Here is a 19126-nt window from a genome sequence, read left to right as displayed (position 1 = left end):
AATGTTCAGGGTGTGCAGACAAAGCTGGACACTCACGCACAGGCACGCATACACACATACACACACACACACACACACACACAGAAACTGACAAGGGGGTGGGGCAGAGGAGCGAGGATTCCAGGGGGGGACACGATGAGCGCGGTGGGGGCAGCGCACTCCCTCACTGAATGCAGGGGTACGGGCAGAAGCTTTCTCAGCAGCGAGCACACAGAGACCAGGCTGGGGATGCAGCTTCGCTTACGAACGAATGGTTAACCAAACTCAAAAACCAAACCAAAAGTGAGAGAGGAAAAAACAAAAACGCAAAGGCCACTGACAAGGTCACAGAAATATTTTTTTTTCTTTTTTTTCTTTTCTTTTGGTTTCATGGCCAAGCTGGGTGTGATGTCCAAGGACTGAAGACTATCTTTATGGAAAAAAAACTGTTGTTTAAACTTTCACTTGTGGATGAAGCCTTGAAGGCAATGGCTAGAGCACGTTTTGATTTTTGTTTTTCCTCTGTGGGCTCCGTCCTCCTGGTGCCCCGCGCCCCCCGGCGGGTGGCAGCCACAGTGCGTACCTGACTGTGGGGTCCCATCATGCTGCTGGGATTGTGAGGTGGAGGCTGTGCGTGCGGCGAGGGCTGTGACCCCGGAGGACCCTGTGAGGCCAGACAGTAGAGGCAGGTTATAGATCACAGCACATGGAGAAGCGCAGGAGAAGCTTAAAAGAACCAAAATTAAACCAAAATGAAGGGTGGGCGGCGGGCGTGCGGGCGGCGGGCTCTGGCTCTGGCGGGCAGGGAGGCGCGAGCTGCTGCTGAGGTCGTCGGCTCAGTGTGTAAAACGGCGAGCGGGAGGGAGAGAAGCTGATAAACACACTCACAGGGGATTTACAGGCACGAAAAATCAAATCGAGCTCCTCTGTGAAGCACGCAGGAGCAGGGCCCAGGCACTGTTTGCCGTTGGAGCGGAGTTTGCCATGTTAAATACGTTGGTTCAGCCGGGCTCGGGGAGCACAGTGACACACAGAAGCGGGACCACTCTGCAAAGCGTGGAAGTGCTGCTCATGGGGCATGGGCAGAACCGGGTGAGCGCCTGCCCCCAAGGAGCTCCCAGGCTGGGGGCGCAGAGACAGGTGGTGGGCACCTAGAGACCAGTCCACTGAGCGGAGGGAGAACAGACAGGAGGAGCGAGGTGGTGCCAGAGAATGAAAAACGGGGACCAAGAGGAGGAGACGGTTCCCGAGCGCGCACCCACTCAGCGCAGTTCAGTAATTCACCTTCACCTGAAAACGGCCCCGTGATGTGGGGTTTCTTATTCCTCCTCTTACCAATGAGGAAACTGAGTCTGAAGGGACAAGGGGACTTGGCGATGGCCACACAAACGGCAAATGGCAGAGCCAGGGTGAGAAGCCTGACAGATGCAAGGCTCACCCCAACCCTGCAGCGGGAGCTCGAGCAGGCGTGCGCAGAGGAGGAGGACAGGGCTGGAGGCCCCTGACCACGGGGGTGGGGGAGGGGCTGGACTTGCCACTCCAGTCGGTGGTGAGCCACCCACGGTTCCAAGCTGACCCCTGAAGCCCTGGGCTATGCTGACCTCGACTCCCCAGAAGAGACAGGCCGACGGATTCACTTAAACGGCGGGGTTGGTCAAACTGTGGGTTGCAACCCATTAGTGTGGGTGGTGAGATCAATTTAGTGGGTTGTAACCATTGTTTTTTAAGAACCTGAAACAGAATTAAAAAATAGAAAATCCTGGACCAGCTTCATGACTTTTAAGGCAATTGTTTTTCATTAGCCTCTATTTCACTTATAAATATACACATGTATGTGTATACACGGGGTCACAACATCAAATGTACTTCCTACTGCATGTCCCCATCAAAAAGCACAACAAGCCTGTCCTGGAAGCACCTTCCTGCCCACTCGGGGCCCTCAGAGCTAGACATTCGTGCTGGGGGTGAGATGCTCGCCCCGATTCACTGCTCTCCACCCACGATGGTGCCGTTACGCTTGGAAGTTGCTCTTGAGAAAAACTCAAAACATGCATGGGGGATGCACCGGTGTGGTTAAATTAGAAAAGAGAGTGAGAGAGCGTCTCTGAGAGACACAGGTAGAGTTTTCGTCCCCATCTTCACCCTCAAAGCCAGGCTGCCCAGCCTCCTGCCTGCGTGGGAAACACAGCTCACAGCTAGGAAGGCGCAGGCGGTGGGCACGGAGACGCAGAGGAGAGGTGTGCAGAGCAAGATGCAGGGGCCGCCCAGGAACCCGGGGCCACCACTGCAGACAGGCCTGGAGCTTCCCGGCCAAGCGAGGGGCTGCTCACTTCCGGAGGGCTCCGTGGAGCAGATGTTCCCTTACCTGCCACGCTCCTAATTTCAACAAGTGTGTGTCTTTCTAGCGGCTGCCAGCAACGGCATGGTTTGTTACCATGAGCAATTTTCTTAATTAACAGACATTAATTAGCCATTTAGCAATTTTGCAAGCATTTGTTTAGCGGCTTTCCTAAACATGAATACCACTGTGATAATGGCACTGATTAGAGGGTCCCCTAATTAACAGCACAGGGAAGGAAAATTGAAATCACATAAATTAAAAAGGGAGGGGAAGTTAATGAAGGCGGGACATATTTGCACCTGCAAGTCTTTTGTACCATGAAACTTGGGTGCAATGTAAACAAAATAAGATAATTTGAAGCCAACCCCTGAAAAGAGAAAAATAAAGAGAACGGAGGAGGAGGGTTCAAGGGTGAGGTCCAGTTGCCAAGAGGAGGCAAAAGGCGTTCTGTCGGTTCCCAGGCTCTTGGCAGGCAGGGAGCGCCTCCTCCTCCCCACCGTGGTCACCCTTCCTGGGAACACCCAGCGCTTCCTGGGGGAGCAGTGCAGCTCTGAGCCGTCCTGCACACCTGTGCCCCCTTGGGCCGGGGGTGGCTATGGGGGCTGACTCACTGACGGATCAGAAAGAACATAAGTAAAGCACCCAAGAATGTCTGCCACCCATGGGGGCCTCAGTCGACGGCAGTCCTCACTGAGGGCGAACAGTCGAAGCCGAGACTGGAGGCCTCTGCCTGCCCTTCCAAGCTGCCCCTCGGCCCTGCCTTACAGCTCCTGGGCCCCCAGCGGTTCAGAGGGCAGGCCAGTGTGTGCAGTCACTCTGGTGACTTGTCCCTGAACGCGTGGACATGGCACAAGTTGCCTCAAGACAGAGGCCCGATGAGTAGTAAGGACCCAGAGCGGCTGGTCAGGGAGACCCCTGCCCAGCCCTGACAGCCTCTCTGGCCTGTGGGAAGCAGTGGGGTGTGGGCTGTTAAGCGTAGAGAGAGGGTAGCAGTCTCCCCTCTGACCTGGAGCCGGGGTTCAGAATACTGAGGACAAGGGAACCCTGGCCCAGGCCAGCTGGTCACCCAGAGAGAAAACCCCACCACGCTCTCCACACAGACGAGAATAAAGCTCAGCGCTCACCCCGAAAGGGGAGGAAGCTCCTCTCCCCCTGGGTCAGGCTCTGGCCAGGCTCTGCTTGCGGACCTCCCCGCACGGCCCCCAGCACTAGTGGGAGCTCTTCAGGGAGCCGGAAGCCCACCGAGCCCAGTGGTCACCCACGTCCGCCAGGAGCTCCACCCTCTGTGTCTGCACCACCTCCACTCGGCCTGGAGCTCTCCATCTACTTCTGTCCCGGCTCTGTCCCTGAGACTGTGTGACAGCACAGGGAGGGACCCCACACACGGCACATTCTCAGGAGCACAGCACGAGGTCCCACGTGGGGGAAATGTTTGTTTCTGTACAGAAGGCGACAGACGTGTATGCCCATCCCCACGAGGAGGTATGGAATTGCTGCCCTGTGTTTATTAGGCCACAGAAAACTGTTCTCTTCCCAACCTGCATTCTCAAAAGAGACTGACAAGTAGGTTTAGAGAAAACACTTTATGGTCTTCTTAACTTGTTACCCACTAGGGCAAAAGACTACAGAGGAGGCAGATGTAAAAAGGATCTTGTAGGATTTCTACCTTTGTTGGGATGCTGGCTTCTTTCCTCCCTAAACTCTGAACAGACCCAGCAGGCAGGGGGGGAGAAACGAGGCAGAGGTGAGAGGAGGGAGTCATAACACTGGCGAGTTTTCCCACAGAGGACAACCCCCCAGGGGAGCCTTCCAGGCTCCCACTTGCTGGCAGCTTTAGAAGAAGCCCAAATAGGTGCACCTGGGACCTGCCTGGCCAGGACGGGCTCTGAGCCCAGCTCCACTTAGATCGCCTTTAAACTTCAGAGGCTTCCTATCCCAGGTGCTTAGCCTAGCGAACCCCCCCGGCGCCCCACGGAGGTGCCGGATACAGGCAGACACCTGAGGTGCACAGAGCATGGGGCTAGACTGGGGTTGGGGTCCTTACGAAACTTTGGGAGAACTGTACCTGCCCGGAAGTCACTGTTTGTTGGATGGTTCTCAGAGATCCTGCCATCCCTTCTTCCAATGTCCTTCATTTACAGGAAAGAAAAGAGAGGCCCAGGACAGAGGTGGGACACCCAAGGCCACAGAGAACTGGCTGGTGGCTGAACCACATCTAACTCCAGGCCAAGGTTCTATTCACAATAGCATGTCCCCGGTCCAGTGAAGTTAAAGAAATAGGATTTGCAAAAGAACTGGGCTCAAATCCTGACTCCGCCACTGACCGCATCTCTGTTCTCATCACAAAATGGGAACAATTACAGCAATAATAACGGAGCCACACATCCCACACGGTGGAGGTGGCCTTCCTCCGCATTTGCTCACATAATCCTCACCCCTTTGCAGTAAGGGCTATCAATTACTCCATTTTATAGCCAAGGAACTGAGGCTCAGAAAGGTGACGCCACTCACCTAGGGTTGCAAAGCTATTAAGTGGTGGAGCCAGGCCTCAAAGTCTGATTCTAGAGCCCCAGGAGGTCTTAGCCGGTCCCCATCTACAAGCCTTCGAGCAGTGCCTCCATGTCACACGTCAAGCAGGAGGAGCAGAGAGGAATGAGTCCCAGAGGCGCATCTAATCACTCACCCACATGCACACTGGATGCTGACCTCCTGTGTGTCTGGCCAGCCCCTCATGGGGGCTGGGGGTGTCAGGGAGGTGCATCAGACTGCTCTTGGCCCTGGAAGCTACCAGGCTACTTGGGAAGAAGGATGAGGACACAGCGATAAACAAGCTCGAGTGTTAGCTTAAACTGCCAAAGGCTCCAAGGGAAGGGGAAAGGTAAACTGAGGCCCAAAGCGGCTGGAGAATGTAGGCCAACAGGGAGCCGAGATGGAATGGGCCCCTGACAGGTCAGAACTCTTCCACTGCACTGCACTGTCTCCAAGGGGTGACGGCCCAGGGAGACCCCAACGCAGGAAATCCCTCTACCGAATCTGGGAAAAGGAAGCAGGAAACGTGCCCACTTCCTGTCTGGGCGCTCACTCTGCCCCAGACTCTCTTAATGGACTCGCCATTCTGTCTCAGACATTCCCAAGATCTTGGATCCGAGATACATAACCCCTGCACTTCCTTTCGCTTCTTTTTCCTGCAACTTCAGCACTGGGTAGTGGTCCATCTGGCAGCCTCTGAGAGCCACTCAGGCAGGGCCTGGGGACGCTCTGCTATGGGTGTGACGGAGACAAAGCCTGGGCCATTCCACTAAGATGCTGCACACGGACAGTTCAGTGACAAGAGCCTTTGCTGGCACCGATCAGTGTGGTGGGAGCAGAGCGTTTCCACAGCACAGCGGATCCGAGGTCCCTGTGGAAAAGCATTTCAGTGCCGTGAGCAGGAGCCCCCAGGCCTCCCTGTACTTCACCTGAAGCCGTCCCAAGAGATGGGCTTCTGGCAGGATGGGGAAAGCTTCAAGTCACACAGACCAGAACCCCGTCCCGGCTCCTGCAGGACGTGCTTGAGTCCAGTTCCTCTGAGGAAAATGGAATGGTCTACAAATGTTGCAGGGAGTGGTGTGGCTGACAGCACTAGGCAAACAGAAGGTCCCCAGTCTTCCACGGTCCCCATGCCTCATGCTCCAGGGGCCACTCACTGCCCATTTACAGTGAAAGCGGGAGCTGGACTTGCTCTGCCAGGAACTCCCTCCTCGTCCGTCAAAGCCCACACATCCTCCTTCGGGAAAGCTGCCCCCGCTCTACCCAGTCAGGTGTTCTCGGAACTTGGGGTGTCCTCCTCAGACATTCTACCATATCTGCGGGTGCCACGTGGGCTCAAGGGTAGCGACACTTGCCTTCCACCCCAGACGGACATCTAGGCAGGGCCTGAACAGGGCAGCGAGGCTCGGCCAGCAGCTGGACCCCACAGCCACGGTCAGCTAGCCCCTGGGTGCGCACATCTAACGCCTTTGAGTTCAAGGGACCAGGAAGAAAAGTTAGGACCAACAAGGTGACCAAGTTGGTCCTCTGAGCTAAACTCTTGGGGGTGACAGAGGACACTCCTTCAAATTAAAAGTCAGATAAAAAAAATAAACCTGCATTGGTTTTTTCTTTAAGGAGAAAAACAATAAAAGCTATGTGCTAAGTTTAATATTTCCAAAACTCACTGCTCCTTCACCAAACGCTACCCCACACTCCCCAAAGCTGCCTTCACCCGTGTGGAAATCATGGACTCAGAGAAATGGCTGAGACTCAGCCGCGGGCTTTCTGGTGCCCAGGTGAGCCTGGAGGGAGTGTGAACGAGGACATGCTGTGGCCGGTGGTGAGAGCACCGGCCTCAAAAGCCCAAAGTACTAGGGGTGGAGTCCTGCCTTGTAGCCCTCGGCTGTGGGCTGCTCGTCTGTAAGCGGTGACACCGTCCTCAGAGGAAAGCCGTGAGGGCACTCGTGACTGCCCAACGCCACATCACTGCCACCTAGGCCAAATTTGCCTTTTGTCTTCACAGAAGATCTCTGGGGAAAGAGACCTTGAAGTTTTAGTTGCTCAGAGACAAAATACTCCACGTATCCCCGCCCCTCCCAACTCCTGGGGACACCGGCCACAGATCTGGCAAGGCTGAAGGGGTGGGTTTTACCAACCGGCAGCGGAGATGGTGACTCGCATTACTGGTGGCCTGTGTAATCTGCCTGCTGGGCGTGTCACTTTAATTGAGGGAATATAAAATTACATTAATTACACACATGGTAAAAGGCAAGCGATAGACAATCCAGTTTGCTCCTTGGACACAGAAGCTGACAGAAAATGTTGGAAGCCCATTCCGGGGTGAGGGCCAAGGTGTGCCCAGCTGCTACCAACACCCCAAACCCATCAATGCAGTCTGCCTCCACCCACGGCCCCCCCCGTAGGGGGACGCCGACCACCCAGGGCGGTGAGGGAGGGGGACCTGAAACTCTCCCTCCCTTTATCGTGCAGCTCACCGGTGGAAAACTTATTTTTTCTTCATTTCGACCCCTGGGAAGGAACTCGGCAGTGGCGTGGGCAGCTGCCTTCCTATCCTGCTTCTGTCTGTCCCGGAAGAGGCTTGTGTGTGTGTGTGTGTGTGTGTGTTTGGGGAGGGTTGGGGGTAACAAGCTGGAGTTGGAGCTGAGATTACCAGCTCGGGGCAGAAGGAGCCTGAGCCATCCGTGTGCCCACCCAGCACGGGCCAGGCACAGGCGTGGCAGGTCCTCAGAGGGCTGAGCTGGGCCACATCCAACTGTGGAGCAACCACCTGGGCTCCAGCTCAGCCCCAGAGAGCTCCCAGTCAAGGGGCTGCTGGCCACCTAGGAGACAAGCCCACAACACCCACGACCCTCCATGGGCACCAGACGAGGGGGATGGGTTTTGCCAGGGAGAGGCCTGGTGAGCAGTGGTTCCACCTTCTCAGGACAGTTGGGAAGTCACCAGTTAGAAGGAGCAGGACAGTACATGTCTCCCCCCTTGGGGCCACCTCTGGGTAACATCAGAAATCCTCACAGCCACTGAGACGAGCAAAAAACTCCTTATTTCCACCTGAGCAAAGGCCCAGCCGACGGGCCCTTCTCCCCGCGCCTCTGTGAGGAGCCGGGACAGCACTGGGCAGTCAGAAGGGCGACGGGCCGCACACTCATGAACGGGGCTTCCAGGACAGGAAGCCAAGACACCTGCAGGAGGCGCTCAGCAAATGCTTTGCTCAAGAGGCAGGCGGCACGCTGGCCCCACGGAGACAGAGACGCAGAATCAGCAGGCGGCGGTTTTCAAAACAAAGGGAGGAAACTGCAAATGAAAGTACAGGCGGCGTCCAGGACCTAACGGGGAGCTCCCCCACACGCGGCTCCTGCCTGCTCCCCCAGCCTTGGCCGGGACGGGAAGACGGAGCCCCAGGGCCAGGCTCGGTGCCCCGCACAGCGCTGCACACCCAGAGCGGAGGCTGCGGGCAGGGGCAGCACAGGACCCCAAGGCCGCCATGTTGAGCTGGAGTAGGAGCTGGCAAACCTCGGCTCAGGGCCAAATCGGGCCTGACACTTGTTTTTGTAAATAAAGTTTTATTGGAACATGCCACACTCGTTCGTGTACCGTCCACGGCCGCTTCAGTGCTGTATCGGGAGGGTAAAGTGGTTGTGACAGAGACCAGATGGCCCACAAAGCCTAAAACATTTATGACCTGGCCCTTCACAGAAAAAGTCTGCTGACCCTTGAGCTAGGTAATGGTTTTCACGACTGAATTCTCAAGGAAAAGGAAAACGCTACTACAACTAATTTCTGATTTTAACCATACATCTTTAATAAGATAGATGAAGCAAAAATTAACATTTTACAAATGAGAAAACCGAAGTCCAGCAACATTACGGTGATTTACCAGAGCCAAGATTTATCCCACCATTAGGACAAACAGAATGAGCGCCTGGACCAGGGGTCAGCAAACCTGGGTTCTAGTTATCCCATCAACAGGCCATGTGGCCACCTGTGAGCCCTGGCTTTCTTGGCCAATGGTCTTGAACACAATGGCCTTTCATCATTATAATACAATCAGCAGCATTCACGTCCAGCCGGTCAGTCCTGGAGTCTCTCCTCGCTGACCATCTCCCCAGTTGCATCCCTGCCACGGTGCTGGGAACAAGCTCTTCCCTCACTCGCCAGCACAGAACATTCTGGGGGCTGGATTCCAGGCCTGAGTGCTTTCAGCAGGTTCCCGCTATCTGACCCTCTCCTGTGCAGGGAATTCACAGGGAAACTCGTCCTGTCTTGAATGGCTGTGGTCGGGATGGGGTAGGGATAAGAGAGTGACTCTGCCTCCAGGCGCTAAATCCTTGGGGCCTCCCTCCAGGACGTTCTTTGCATGTGCCTGTATCCACACAACTGGCCACTCTGCTCAGAGACACAGGAAAAGCATTAATACCCAGAACACATGGGCAGAACCCACGTCCACCTGGTGTCCCCGCACTGGGTCACCCTGGGCCAAGCATGCGGGAACAAGCAGGACTCTGGCCCTCCCCAAAAGAGCTCCCAGCTGGCTGGAGAGACGGAGCTGCTACCACAGCAGCAGTCCAGCAGAGGCAGGGACCAGTGCTCTGGGGAGCCAGGTGGCAGTGACCACGGAACAGTCACATTTGGGCAGGACCTGGAAGGATGGGCAGGCATCCTCCGGCAGAGAAGAAATGGAAGGGGCTTTTGGGCCCAGAGACTGGCACCTATGCAGCAGAGGCAGGAAGAGGCATAGTGCTGGAAGGCCTTATGCACAGGATGGTGACACTGGGGCTGGGACCTCCAGGCTCAAGAGCAAGGTCATTTACCTTTGGGAGCTCATGCAAGGAAGTGGTGATTGGATCTATGTCTTGGGAATCACGTATCCATTCCATTCCTTTCCAAAGGTGTTTCTACGCCCTCCCTCAAGTTAGAAATCAAGACTTGTGGCCACTGGAAAACAGTGAGTCCATAGCTCTCTGGGGCGCTAATTCTCATCTTTTGTTGACTACACATGGAACGTGCACCTGCTACCCTACTGAGCCACACTCCAGCCCCAAGCAACCGGCCCTCTTTAATGCTGGTGAAGGAGCTGGGGCCCAGATGAGGGTTTCCAGTGCCCTGTCCCAGCCCTGTGGGTTTCCGGCCAGGATCCAGACAGCACAACTCTCCCTCCCCAGCTTCCACTGTAGGAGAGACAAGCTCTGCGGGTGAGTGGGCAGGTGGAGACAGACCCAGGATCCAGAACCACGCCAAAACCTTGGAACACAGGAGGAGGCCCACCTTGCCAAGAGAACCAAATCCCCCCAACAAGATTGCCTTTTGCTCTGAAAACGAACAGTGCTGAAAGACGCACTGGCGCCAGCCCGCCAGCCTCCACACCAGCTCTCGCCAGCACTCAGGCTGCGCTGTTAATCACGACAGCACAGCGAAGGCGAGGTGCATATTAAGAAGGCACTGCCTTGGCCACCCAGAGAATTCCTGCTCCACTTCAAGCTCTCCAGACGCAGGCACGCACACAGCCTTCCTGCCCTGCCCCTTCGCACCGCGACAGACAACCCAAAAAGTGAAGATGCATCACATCCAACTAGGAAAGGGGGATGCAGGGCTCTGGAAGCCACAGGTCCAGAACACCAGAATTCAACCCCACTGTCCAGTGGGCAGCAGAGGGCTGAGCAGGGACCGGGAGAGTCGGCCCAGGTTTCTCCTTTAGCTTTGCGGCTCCTTAGATGACAGGAGGTTTCTCATCCCTCTTCCTCCCTGAGAAACTTGGGAATGGCCCAAGATCTCTTCCTCAGCTAAGGAGAAGCCACAGGATGGGGCAAGGAAAAGAACCAGAACTCTGGGGAGAAACAGGTGTAGGAAGCCTGCCCGTGGTCACCTGGGCAGGGGGCTATAAAACCTGGCACAGCTCAGTGGAAACCCGAGGGGCAGCCGTGCAGTGGGTGCTGTTGGAAGAGCGCCAGATTCATGGGTCAGGAGCACGACCTGCTGTCCCCTCTGAAATTCACTCACCTGGCCTGTAAGATGGGCCACCCCCCCTTCTCACAAATAGCCGTGGGACTGAGATACCGAGAGTCAGGAACTTAGCCCAGTGCCGGGAACTGGCCCTCGCCAGCGGGGGCTGCTGATACCTAAAGCTGTGGCGGGACCCTTCTCACCTCATGGAATCCCAGGAACCCCTCTTTCTCGGACTAAGCCTTTCAATAACCCACTCACAGGGAGCTGTCTCCACCAACAGGTAACCCGTCCCAATCTGAGCTAGTCTCAGACTAGAGGCACGCCCCTTGTGGACCCCATCTGATGTTGGGTGCTCTTCAGAAAACTCCGCAGGAGTCGTCTGGCCCGTGAAGTGCTCCCTCATTTCTTCTGCCCCCAAAGCCCTTGATGCCCCAGAGGACAGGAGCATGTGTCCTCTGCTTACCACTGCACCTCCCATGTCCACCCCTTCTAAGAGTGTTGCATTTACAGCCAGGAGACTGAGGCCCAGCGGGGTAAAGCCCCTGCCCCAGAACGGACCACATGTCTCCAAACTCCTAGCCCCTTCCCACGGCTCCAGGCTAAGCTTCCTGGGATCAGACACTATAATTAATCGAGGAAGAGGCACTTAATCAGATCCACATTTGGTGCGTATCTTCTCTGACCTTGGGGCAAGACTTTGTCAAAGTCTTCCTGACGTTAACTGACTCGAGGCTGAAGAGCCTTCAGAAGGGGAGGGGAGCATTCTGCATCTGTGGAAGAGGCCGTGAAGACGTGCTGGAGACGCAGAGACTGGGTCTGAGAGCAACAGCTCTGGCTGTCATCCGGAGGATCAAGAGCTAAGGGGTGAGCGGACGAGGGGCTGGGTCACAAAGAGCTCGAGATGTCTTACCACAAACCTGGACTTCACCGTTTTAGTAAAGGGACACCACTGATAGGAGGGCCCTTGGTGGAGGGATGAGCCTCCCCGCTAACCTGCACTTAGCCCAGGCTGGAGTCCGCCCATGGACAGAGAACACCTGGGGCCTCCCAACCCTGGGAGCCCAGCGGCCAGGCAGAAAGTCGTCATTCTCGAATGTGTGTGAAGAAACCGATGAGCGAGCGCCAGCCTCTGGAAAGGTGCCCTTGTGCAGATTCCTGCTCTGCTTCCATTCCCACATTCCCAAATGCAGAGGTGGTGAAGCAGGTGGAGCTGAAACTCAGAGGACACCCTGGTGAGACTCAGTAGTGACAGAAGTCAAGAGCACAGGCAGAGCCAGCCCCCGGGGGGGAGAGCGGACCTAACTCACAAGAATGAGCTCATGTTCATGAGCCCAGCAGGAACGGATCAGAGGCTTCTGGACATACATCCTGCTTCCCTGCCTCCACCTGCCCGTCACCCGTAAGATGGACCAGGGCACAAGGAGTCAAGGTGGTAGGGCCCAAGGAGGTCAGCCAGGTGGGCAGGATTAAGTGAAATAACACGTTGAAGGGTCCAGTAGGGCCTGGAGCTCAGTAGGTGCCAAATATGTCAGTCTAACTGAAGGGCTGAGCGCCAATCAGCCAATCAGTCCGGAGAACCCCAGAACCTCTCCCACACACCTCCGCCACCTCGGCTGTGCTGAGCCCCGGAGACTCCCTTCTGGAAAAAGGAGAAGACTCACAGCGGCCCTTGCTCCTGGATGAGCCGAAGACTTAGCTCCACCCTGGCCTCTGGCTCACAGAAGAGAACAGCCCCAGGACACAGCTGCTTGTGTCTACAACACGGGCCCTGAGCGTCTGTCCGCATGAGGTGACTGGCGGGGCTTGCCGGGTGTCACTTCATGGCGTCCTCACAACCACCCCAAGAGGTCAGGGCTATCTTCACCCCCAACTGTCAGATGAGGCAACTGAGGTTCAGACAGGTTAACCAACTTTCTCAAGGCAACCCAGTGCCAGCCGAGGCTGCCTGACCCCAGGAAGGACGGAGCGCCTTCGGAGAGGGTGGTGGAGGGATGGGACATGGGGCAGGCGAGCCAACAGGACACGCAGGAGCTCAGGGGCCCTGCCGCTGGGCTTCTGACCACTGGTCAACATGGATGCTGGAGCCAGTGAGCCATGTTTCAATGGCAGTCCTGAACATCACTGAACACATAGCATATATGGCACGTATGGACAGCCAGTCCTTGCCAGAGCTCAAAAAGGAGGCTTCGCGGTTCGCTGAAGGACCACTCCTCAGCACAGCTAAGGAAAGCAGTGCCCAGAGAGGTCGGGTCACTTGCCCAGAACACGTCACCAGGAAGTGGCAGTGGGCTGTCTTGTTCCAAAGCCCCTGGTCAGAGCCACTGTGCACTGTGACGCCTCTCCCACAGCGGGTGCCCTCCTGCTCCCCCCCCAGCACCGCAGACAGAGCTGATGTGGTGTCCCCGGGGTGGGGGAGCCCCTTGGAGAGCCCAGCACCCAGCATAGAGCTGACACTTCATGAAGGCTGAGGTGCCCTATCCGTGCTCTTTCCAAGTCTAAGCCCACCACTCTGGTCTCAGCAGGAGACGGGGGCTTTCTGGAAGACAAGCTCAGAACCAGCAGCGGGCCTGGCCCAGGGGCCTCACTTATCTCAAGGCCTTCATCTGGGGGAGAGCTTGTCAGGAAAAGGTCGGCTGGGGAGTTAATTCAGGCAGAAACAGGACATGAACCCGAAACCCACATTGTGGGTCTCCTGTTGCATCCCCAGCTCTTAGAACAGTGCCTCACACTCAGTGAGATCCGAGAATGCCCTCTGACCTCCAGCCAGATGCCTGGCCCACCCAGACTCCCCAAAGGCAGTTTCCTTTCAGGGTGGCATGATCTTATTCGGGGGTGGGGGGGCGTCTATCCTGAGCCACGTAATGCCAAGGCATGTTATTACAGGATTCTGCCGGAATTCTCTTCCTCAAACCTCATCTGCTACAAGGGCTGAGGAATTCGACCTTTTTTTTTCAAGGAAAAAAGCCTCAGCATGATTTGCAGAGAAGGAAGGTGGAGGCAGGAGCAGAGGAGGGTGTACCCCCTCAGCCAACTTTGAAGAGACAAAGCAAAAACACAGGCCCCCCAGTGAGAGGCGGGAGGATCTTGTCGGGGAACAGACACGCCACAGTTCTGGGACAGCCCACAGCAACCCAGCTCTTAGGCACGGGGGAGACTTCAACTCTAAAAGAAACCCACAGTAAAAACCCAGGTCCAAAGGGGAAACGATAAACCAGCCCGAGCTCTTCATAAACGAGAAGCGAACGCAGTGCTCACACCAGTCCTGGAGTATCAGAGCCACACAAGTCCGAGATCCGGGAGTCAGCCTACAGCTCAGGAGGAGGCCCAGAGAGGGGGCACAGGCGCTGGGGTCTTGGGGCGCGAGGAGTGGCGGCAAGAACACAGCCCGGGCCTCCGATGTCCAGGGCTCCTTCCCCTCCCTCAAAGGGGCAGAGACCGAGGCGGGTGTCTCGGGGAGGCAGAGGCAGCAGCGAGAAGCCAGCTGCAGCCCCGGCTGGGCTCCTTGGCGTGGGGCTGGCTCTGCGTTAGGGGGCAGCCGAGGCCCGTGGAGCACGGGGCTTTGTTCCGAGCCCGCCTCCCAGGCACTGCCAGCGGTGCGGGGTGCACAGGGCAGCCGGCAGTGATGGATGCTCAACTCTCCATTTCATCAGTGAGGGTGACAGCGTGACACGGGAGTGCACGGGCTTTGTGGGGGGTGTGGGGGGGGCCAAGTGTGCAGGCACAAACATGCCTGCATGTGTGCACACAGGCACACCCGCCAGCCAAGGCCAGGACTTTTTTTTCCTTTCGAGGAGGGAGCGAGGGGCCAGGCAGCCTGGCATGCCAGGAGTAACCTTTTGTCCACTGTTGCTAGGAGCGCCAGCACGGTCATCTGCGGCTGGGAAGACATCAGGCACCAGGCTGGCTGCTGGGAGGTGCAGGAGCACAGCCTGACCTTTGTGGGGGTGGTGTTGGCAAGAAAAAAAGGTTTTTGCCCTCTCTCCTACCCTGGCCTTTCAACCCAGGCCAGGCCATTATGGGGGGAGGTCTGTGTGTGGGTCCTTGGTGGTCGGGGAGAACAGCCCAGACCACAGCATTGTAGAGTAGCCAGGGGTTTATAAAGCCCTCTTGAGCACCGCTTACTGGAGTGATGAGCAAACTAAGGCCCAGAGCGGGGAGGATGATTCCCCAAGGACACACAGCAGTTTCACAGCAGGGCTGGACTGAAACCAGGGCATCCAACTCCCTGGGCAGGGGTCTTCAGGCTTAAAGCCTCCTGCTGGCTTCATCCCAGTTGCCAGACGAGGGGGCTGCCGCTGTGGGAGCCGAGTCAGCCTGGAAGCGGTGGGAGCTGGGGGTGGGGAACCGCCTACGTGGCCCAGGGCCCAGCAGTTGGGGCGCCCCGCCTCCGCTCTAATCCCTCTCAGCAGGGGTGACCCTGCCTTCTGTCAGTCTGGAGGCAGACGGCAGGGCGGGAGGAGGGCGATGCTTCTGTGCCCTGGAGGAAGGGGCACACTCTCCTGACCCAGTACCTCCGTCCTCCTCTCCCATAGGCCAGCACATCGATCAGACCCCCTGGGCCCACAGGGAAGCAGCCTGGGAGAGGGGCTGGGGTTGGAGAGCAGGGCCCAGAAAGGGGAGGGGATTTGCATCCATCATTTGCTCCATCTGGATCCACCGCCCATCCAGGCCTGTCTTCCCAGAGCCACTCTCTCACCAGCGTGAGCCTCGGTTTCTCATCCATACAGTGGGAATGCTGTTAGCTCTCATGCCTGCCTTACAGGGTTCAAATGAAATCACAGACGAGGATGCCTTTTCTAATCCTGAGAGCAACCAGAAGAGGGTCCGACAATTCCACTGCAGGGTGTAAGGGCGGCCAGGGAGGACCAGGCTGGGCGGCCACAGGACCACAGGCGGGGCCCCCTCCCCTGGGAAGGGAAAGGTCCGGTCCGGCAGGCTAGGAGGTACCTCAGACTCAGCCTCTCACCAGACCTGCCTCCTGCTCTCCCACCACAGCCCCAACCTCAGTCCAATGCGGGCCAGAACTCCAGGCCTCCTCCCAGCTCTGCTTCCCCCCCAGCTCCAATATCCAGCAGGGGACCACCAGTTGAGGGCAGGGAGGCACCAGAGCACCCAGTTTCCACTCCAGCTCAGGCCCTCGCCACCTCCCGAAGGACCACAGCCTGGACTCCACACCTCCACACTGGCCAGCCTGGCATGAGCCTGGCCCCTCCAGGCCACTGGTGCCCTTCCAGGACTGTGTCACTCCCTTTCTTAGGAACTCTCCATGGCTTCCCTCTGTTCTTAAGTCCATCATGCTGTCTATCCAGGCCTCCTGTTATCCCAAGTTGGCCCTCCACATCCACATCCTGACACACTGCCCCCTGCCCCGCTCACTGGCAAGTGCCTCCTGCTCAGGCCTCAGATGGCCCCTGGGCCAAGCTAGCTGCTCCCCTTGCCTGCCTCCATGGCACTGACCCTCCATCAGACTGTAAACCCATGGCTGCCTCCTTAGTCTGCAGTGCTCACCAAAGCTGGGTGACTGTGAGGTCACTGCGTCCTTAGAGACCATGTGTGGCCAATGTGCTAAGGGATGGTCATCAAGCCTGGCTGGCGTCACATGGCTTAGGTCCCAGGCTCAGACTCACCATATGTCAAATGGGGACCTGGGCCCTCCGCCCCCCGCATCAAGTCCTCCCTAGTAGCAGGCTTTGAAAACAACAAGAACAAGGGGTCTAATTCTTCCCAAGTCTCCCTAGGTCCCAGACTTGCCCTAGTGGGCACGGAGAAGTCTTTCCTGTCGCAGCAGCTCTCTGGCAGAAGGAATGTCAGCTCCCTCTGCTGCTGCCTGCTTCCCGCCGGAGAGGAAGGCAGGAAATGGACAGCACTCGGCCCAGCTCCTGGGAACTGCCATGCTGCTGTCACCAGCCTGTTCTCCTTTACTGGGCTTTGATCCTCCCTGGAAATACTTCACCCCATCCCAAGGCTCACAGTCCCCAAGGCTCTCTGCTGGGCAACTAGATTCTGCTTGGTTACCACCCGCACCAAGGAGCTCACTACTTACTTCATCATTAAATTTGGAGGGTGGTAGAAACGTCCTCCCTACAAAGATTCAACTTAGCCTCCCTGTTCTTTTCTCTCAAGGATCTGAGATCTAAGGGCTGAGCCTCACAGAGGCAGGTCTGAGTATCTTCCACATGACAGAACTCCAGACACTTCAAGTCAGCCATCAGAGCCCTCCCGAGGCTGCTTCTCTCCCAGAGAAGCCCCAGCTACTTCTGCGGGAGAGAAGCATTTCCTATAATCTCAACAGGAAAGGTCCAAGGTTGTGTGTGTGTCTCTCCCTCTTATTTCCGGACCATTTCTCTGATTCCTGGGCTATACACATCATTTGCTCTTCTCCTCTCCCCCCACAACTGACGGAGAGGGTCTCTGGGGGCAGACCTCAACTCTTCCCAAGCCTGCAGGAACGAGGACTCACTGGAATGGGGGCACATGTCAAGCCCTACTGTCCCCCACCACGGTGGGCAGGATCAGGATGTTCAGAGCAGGATGGGCTGAGCTTTTGGCAAAGGGAGCTGGGTCCTCCAGGACTGTCTTCTCCAGAGAAGGCACAGGCTTTAGCCCTGTGACTTCTGCTGGGCCTCTGCAATGCCAGTGTCCATCATCGATGTGGTGAGCACCCAGGTCCCTGCCTCCACAGAGTAGCTGTTCTAGAACACAGACCTGGCCAAGGCATCACCCGGACCAGGTGCTCCAGTGGCTCCCTCACCCAGTGGATGGAGCCCGCCCTCTTCAACAAGGTCCAGCAACAACTGCCAGCAACCCCTCTGCCACATCTCCTACTGAGCACCTGTCATCCACCCCCTTCTAGATGCCATCCCAGCCAGGACCACGGTGCCTCTAGGAAGCCCCTTCTGATCTCCTGTCTGGGCAGGCAGGCCTCTCCACTTCCTGCTACAGGGCAGGGGTTTACCTGTCAGGCTCTCTGGTGGGCTGGGTGCTTCTGTGGGCAGACTACGGTTGATGCAGTTCTGGCCTAGAGCCAAGCCCCATGCTTTCACAGAGGTGGCCGATTACAGCCACTAACCACAGGCCTGCTTGCCTCTGGGCCTCTATTCTACATTGATAAGCGAAAAGTCTGGACTAGATCAGGGATGGCAAAAACACAGGACATGTACTACCATTTACGTGGCCACATTCATGGTGGACATTGCCAATCAGTATTTGCTGAGCCTGGACACAGCTTCAGAATCATTCTCAACACAATGTTCTAAGCAGCCATCACTAAGCAATCAGAGCTGGTATTTGAATCGCAATACTGCCTACTTTCAAAGAAGATGGCTACAGTTTCTCTTCCTCCCTCCATTACTTCCCTCCCTTTTTCTTGTTCTCTATTCTCTCTTCTTCCTCCAGACAATCAGACATGTGTCTCCATCTGGACTCCTGATGCTGTGGAAGGACACGAGAACCAGGAACCAGGAGCCTGGGCTCTACTCTGATTTCAGTCCTGGGCTGATAACTCGGGCAGGTCATTCACCTTTCTGAGCCTCACGCGCCCCAGCAGCCATGCCTCCTTGCAGAAACTCTGTGATCAAAATGAAAGCAAGTTGCATGTCTAAAAACACTACATCACTGAAAACAATTATTGGAATTTAAAACAAAACAAGAACAAAAACAGCCTGTACCCAAAGCTCTCTTCTCTGTGACTCCTGCCCTCCCGCAATTCCCCAGCTCTGGACCTGGAAATTCTCATTGGACAGTGCCTCCCTCAGAACCACCTTAGGGCCAAGGAGCAGGGGACCAACCCAGCCCAGCGGTCCCGGCCAAAGGCAAGCTGAGTTTGCCAGATGTGCAGCCCAACCGACTTAAGCTGCGTGAAAAAAAATGCCACTGCTTGATTATGTAAAATCCATCTGGATCCAAAGCAGAAAATCCAAGTTGGAAGGGCCCTCAGAGACCATCTGGTCCACCCTCCTTCATTTACTGGTGAGGAAACAGGGGCCCAGAGAAGGGGAGCAACTTGCCCAAGGTCACTCAGCAAGTGGCAAAGCAGGGAACCAGAACAGGCATCCTCAGGATCCGGTCCTCTGTATCCTTCCCCACTCCAGAACATCATCCCTGGCCCCTCCATGCCTGTCAGAATGCTGGATATCTAAAGCTTTGGGGCTGGCTGGACTCCACTCCTCGTAATGTGAGCAACAGAAAGAAACTCAGTTCAAACATTTCCCAGGTCCCTAGTGCATGCTGGGTGCTGTGGATGCCAAGATTAAGGCAGTAAAGAACATAAAGAATTAGAATGCCCTTGCTAAGTTCTTGCATAAACCCAAGAACCTCACAATACTCCCCAATAGT

The 19126-nt window shown here is 56.4% G+C and overlaps 1 protein-coding gene across 8 annotated transcripts in view; it reads right to left on the bottom strand.

Annotated features, from left to right (window-relative positions):
- Nucleotides 1-19126, bottom strand: part of SSBP3 (single stranded DNA binding protein 3) — a 162193-nt gene that overhangs the window by 25443 nt on the left and 117624 nt on the right. For 2 of the 8 annotated variants that reach the window (XM_070609485.1, XM_070609486.1), the window contains exon 6: nt 563-643. The exons of the other annotated variants lie outside the window; for them this stretch is intronic. In XM_070609485.1, coding sequence (XP_070465586.1) covers nt 563-643 — 81 coding nt within the window. The remainder of the gene's footprint in view (nt 1-562; nt 644-19126) is intronic. 8 annotated transcript variants of the gene reach the window in all.

This window comes from Equus przewalskii, chromosome 2 (assembly GCF_037783145.1).
Source record: "Equus przewalskii isolate Varuska chromosome 2, EquPr2, whole genome shotgun sequence".
NCBI lineage: Eukaryota > Metazoa > Chordata > Mammalia > Perissodactyla > Equidae > Equus > Equus przewalskii.
This window is presented reverse-complemented; position numbering and strand designations above follow the sequence as displayed.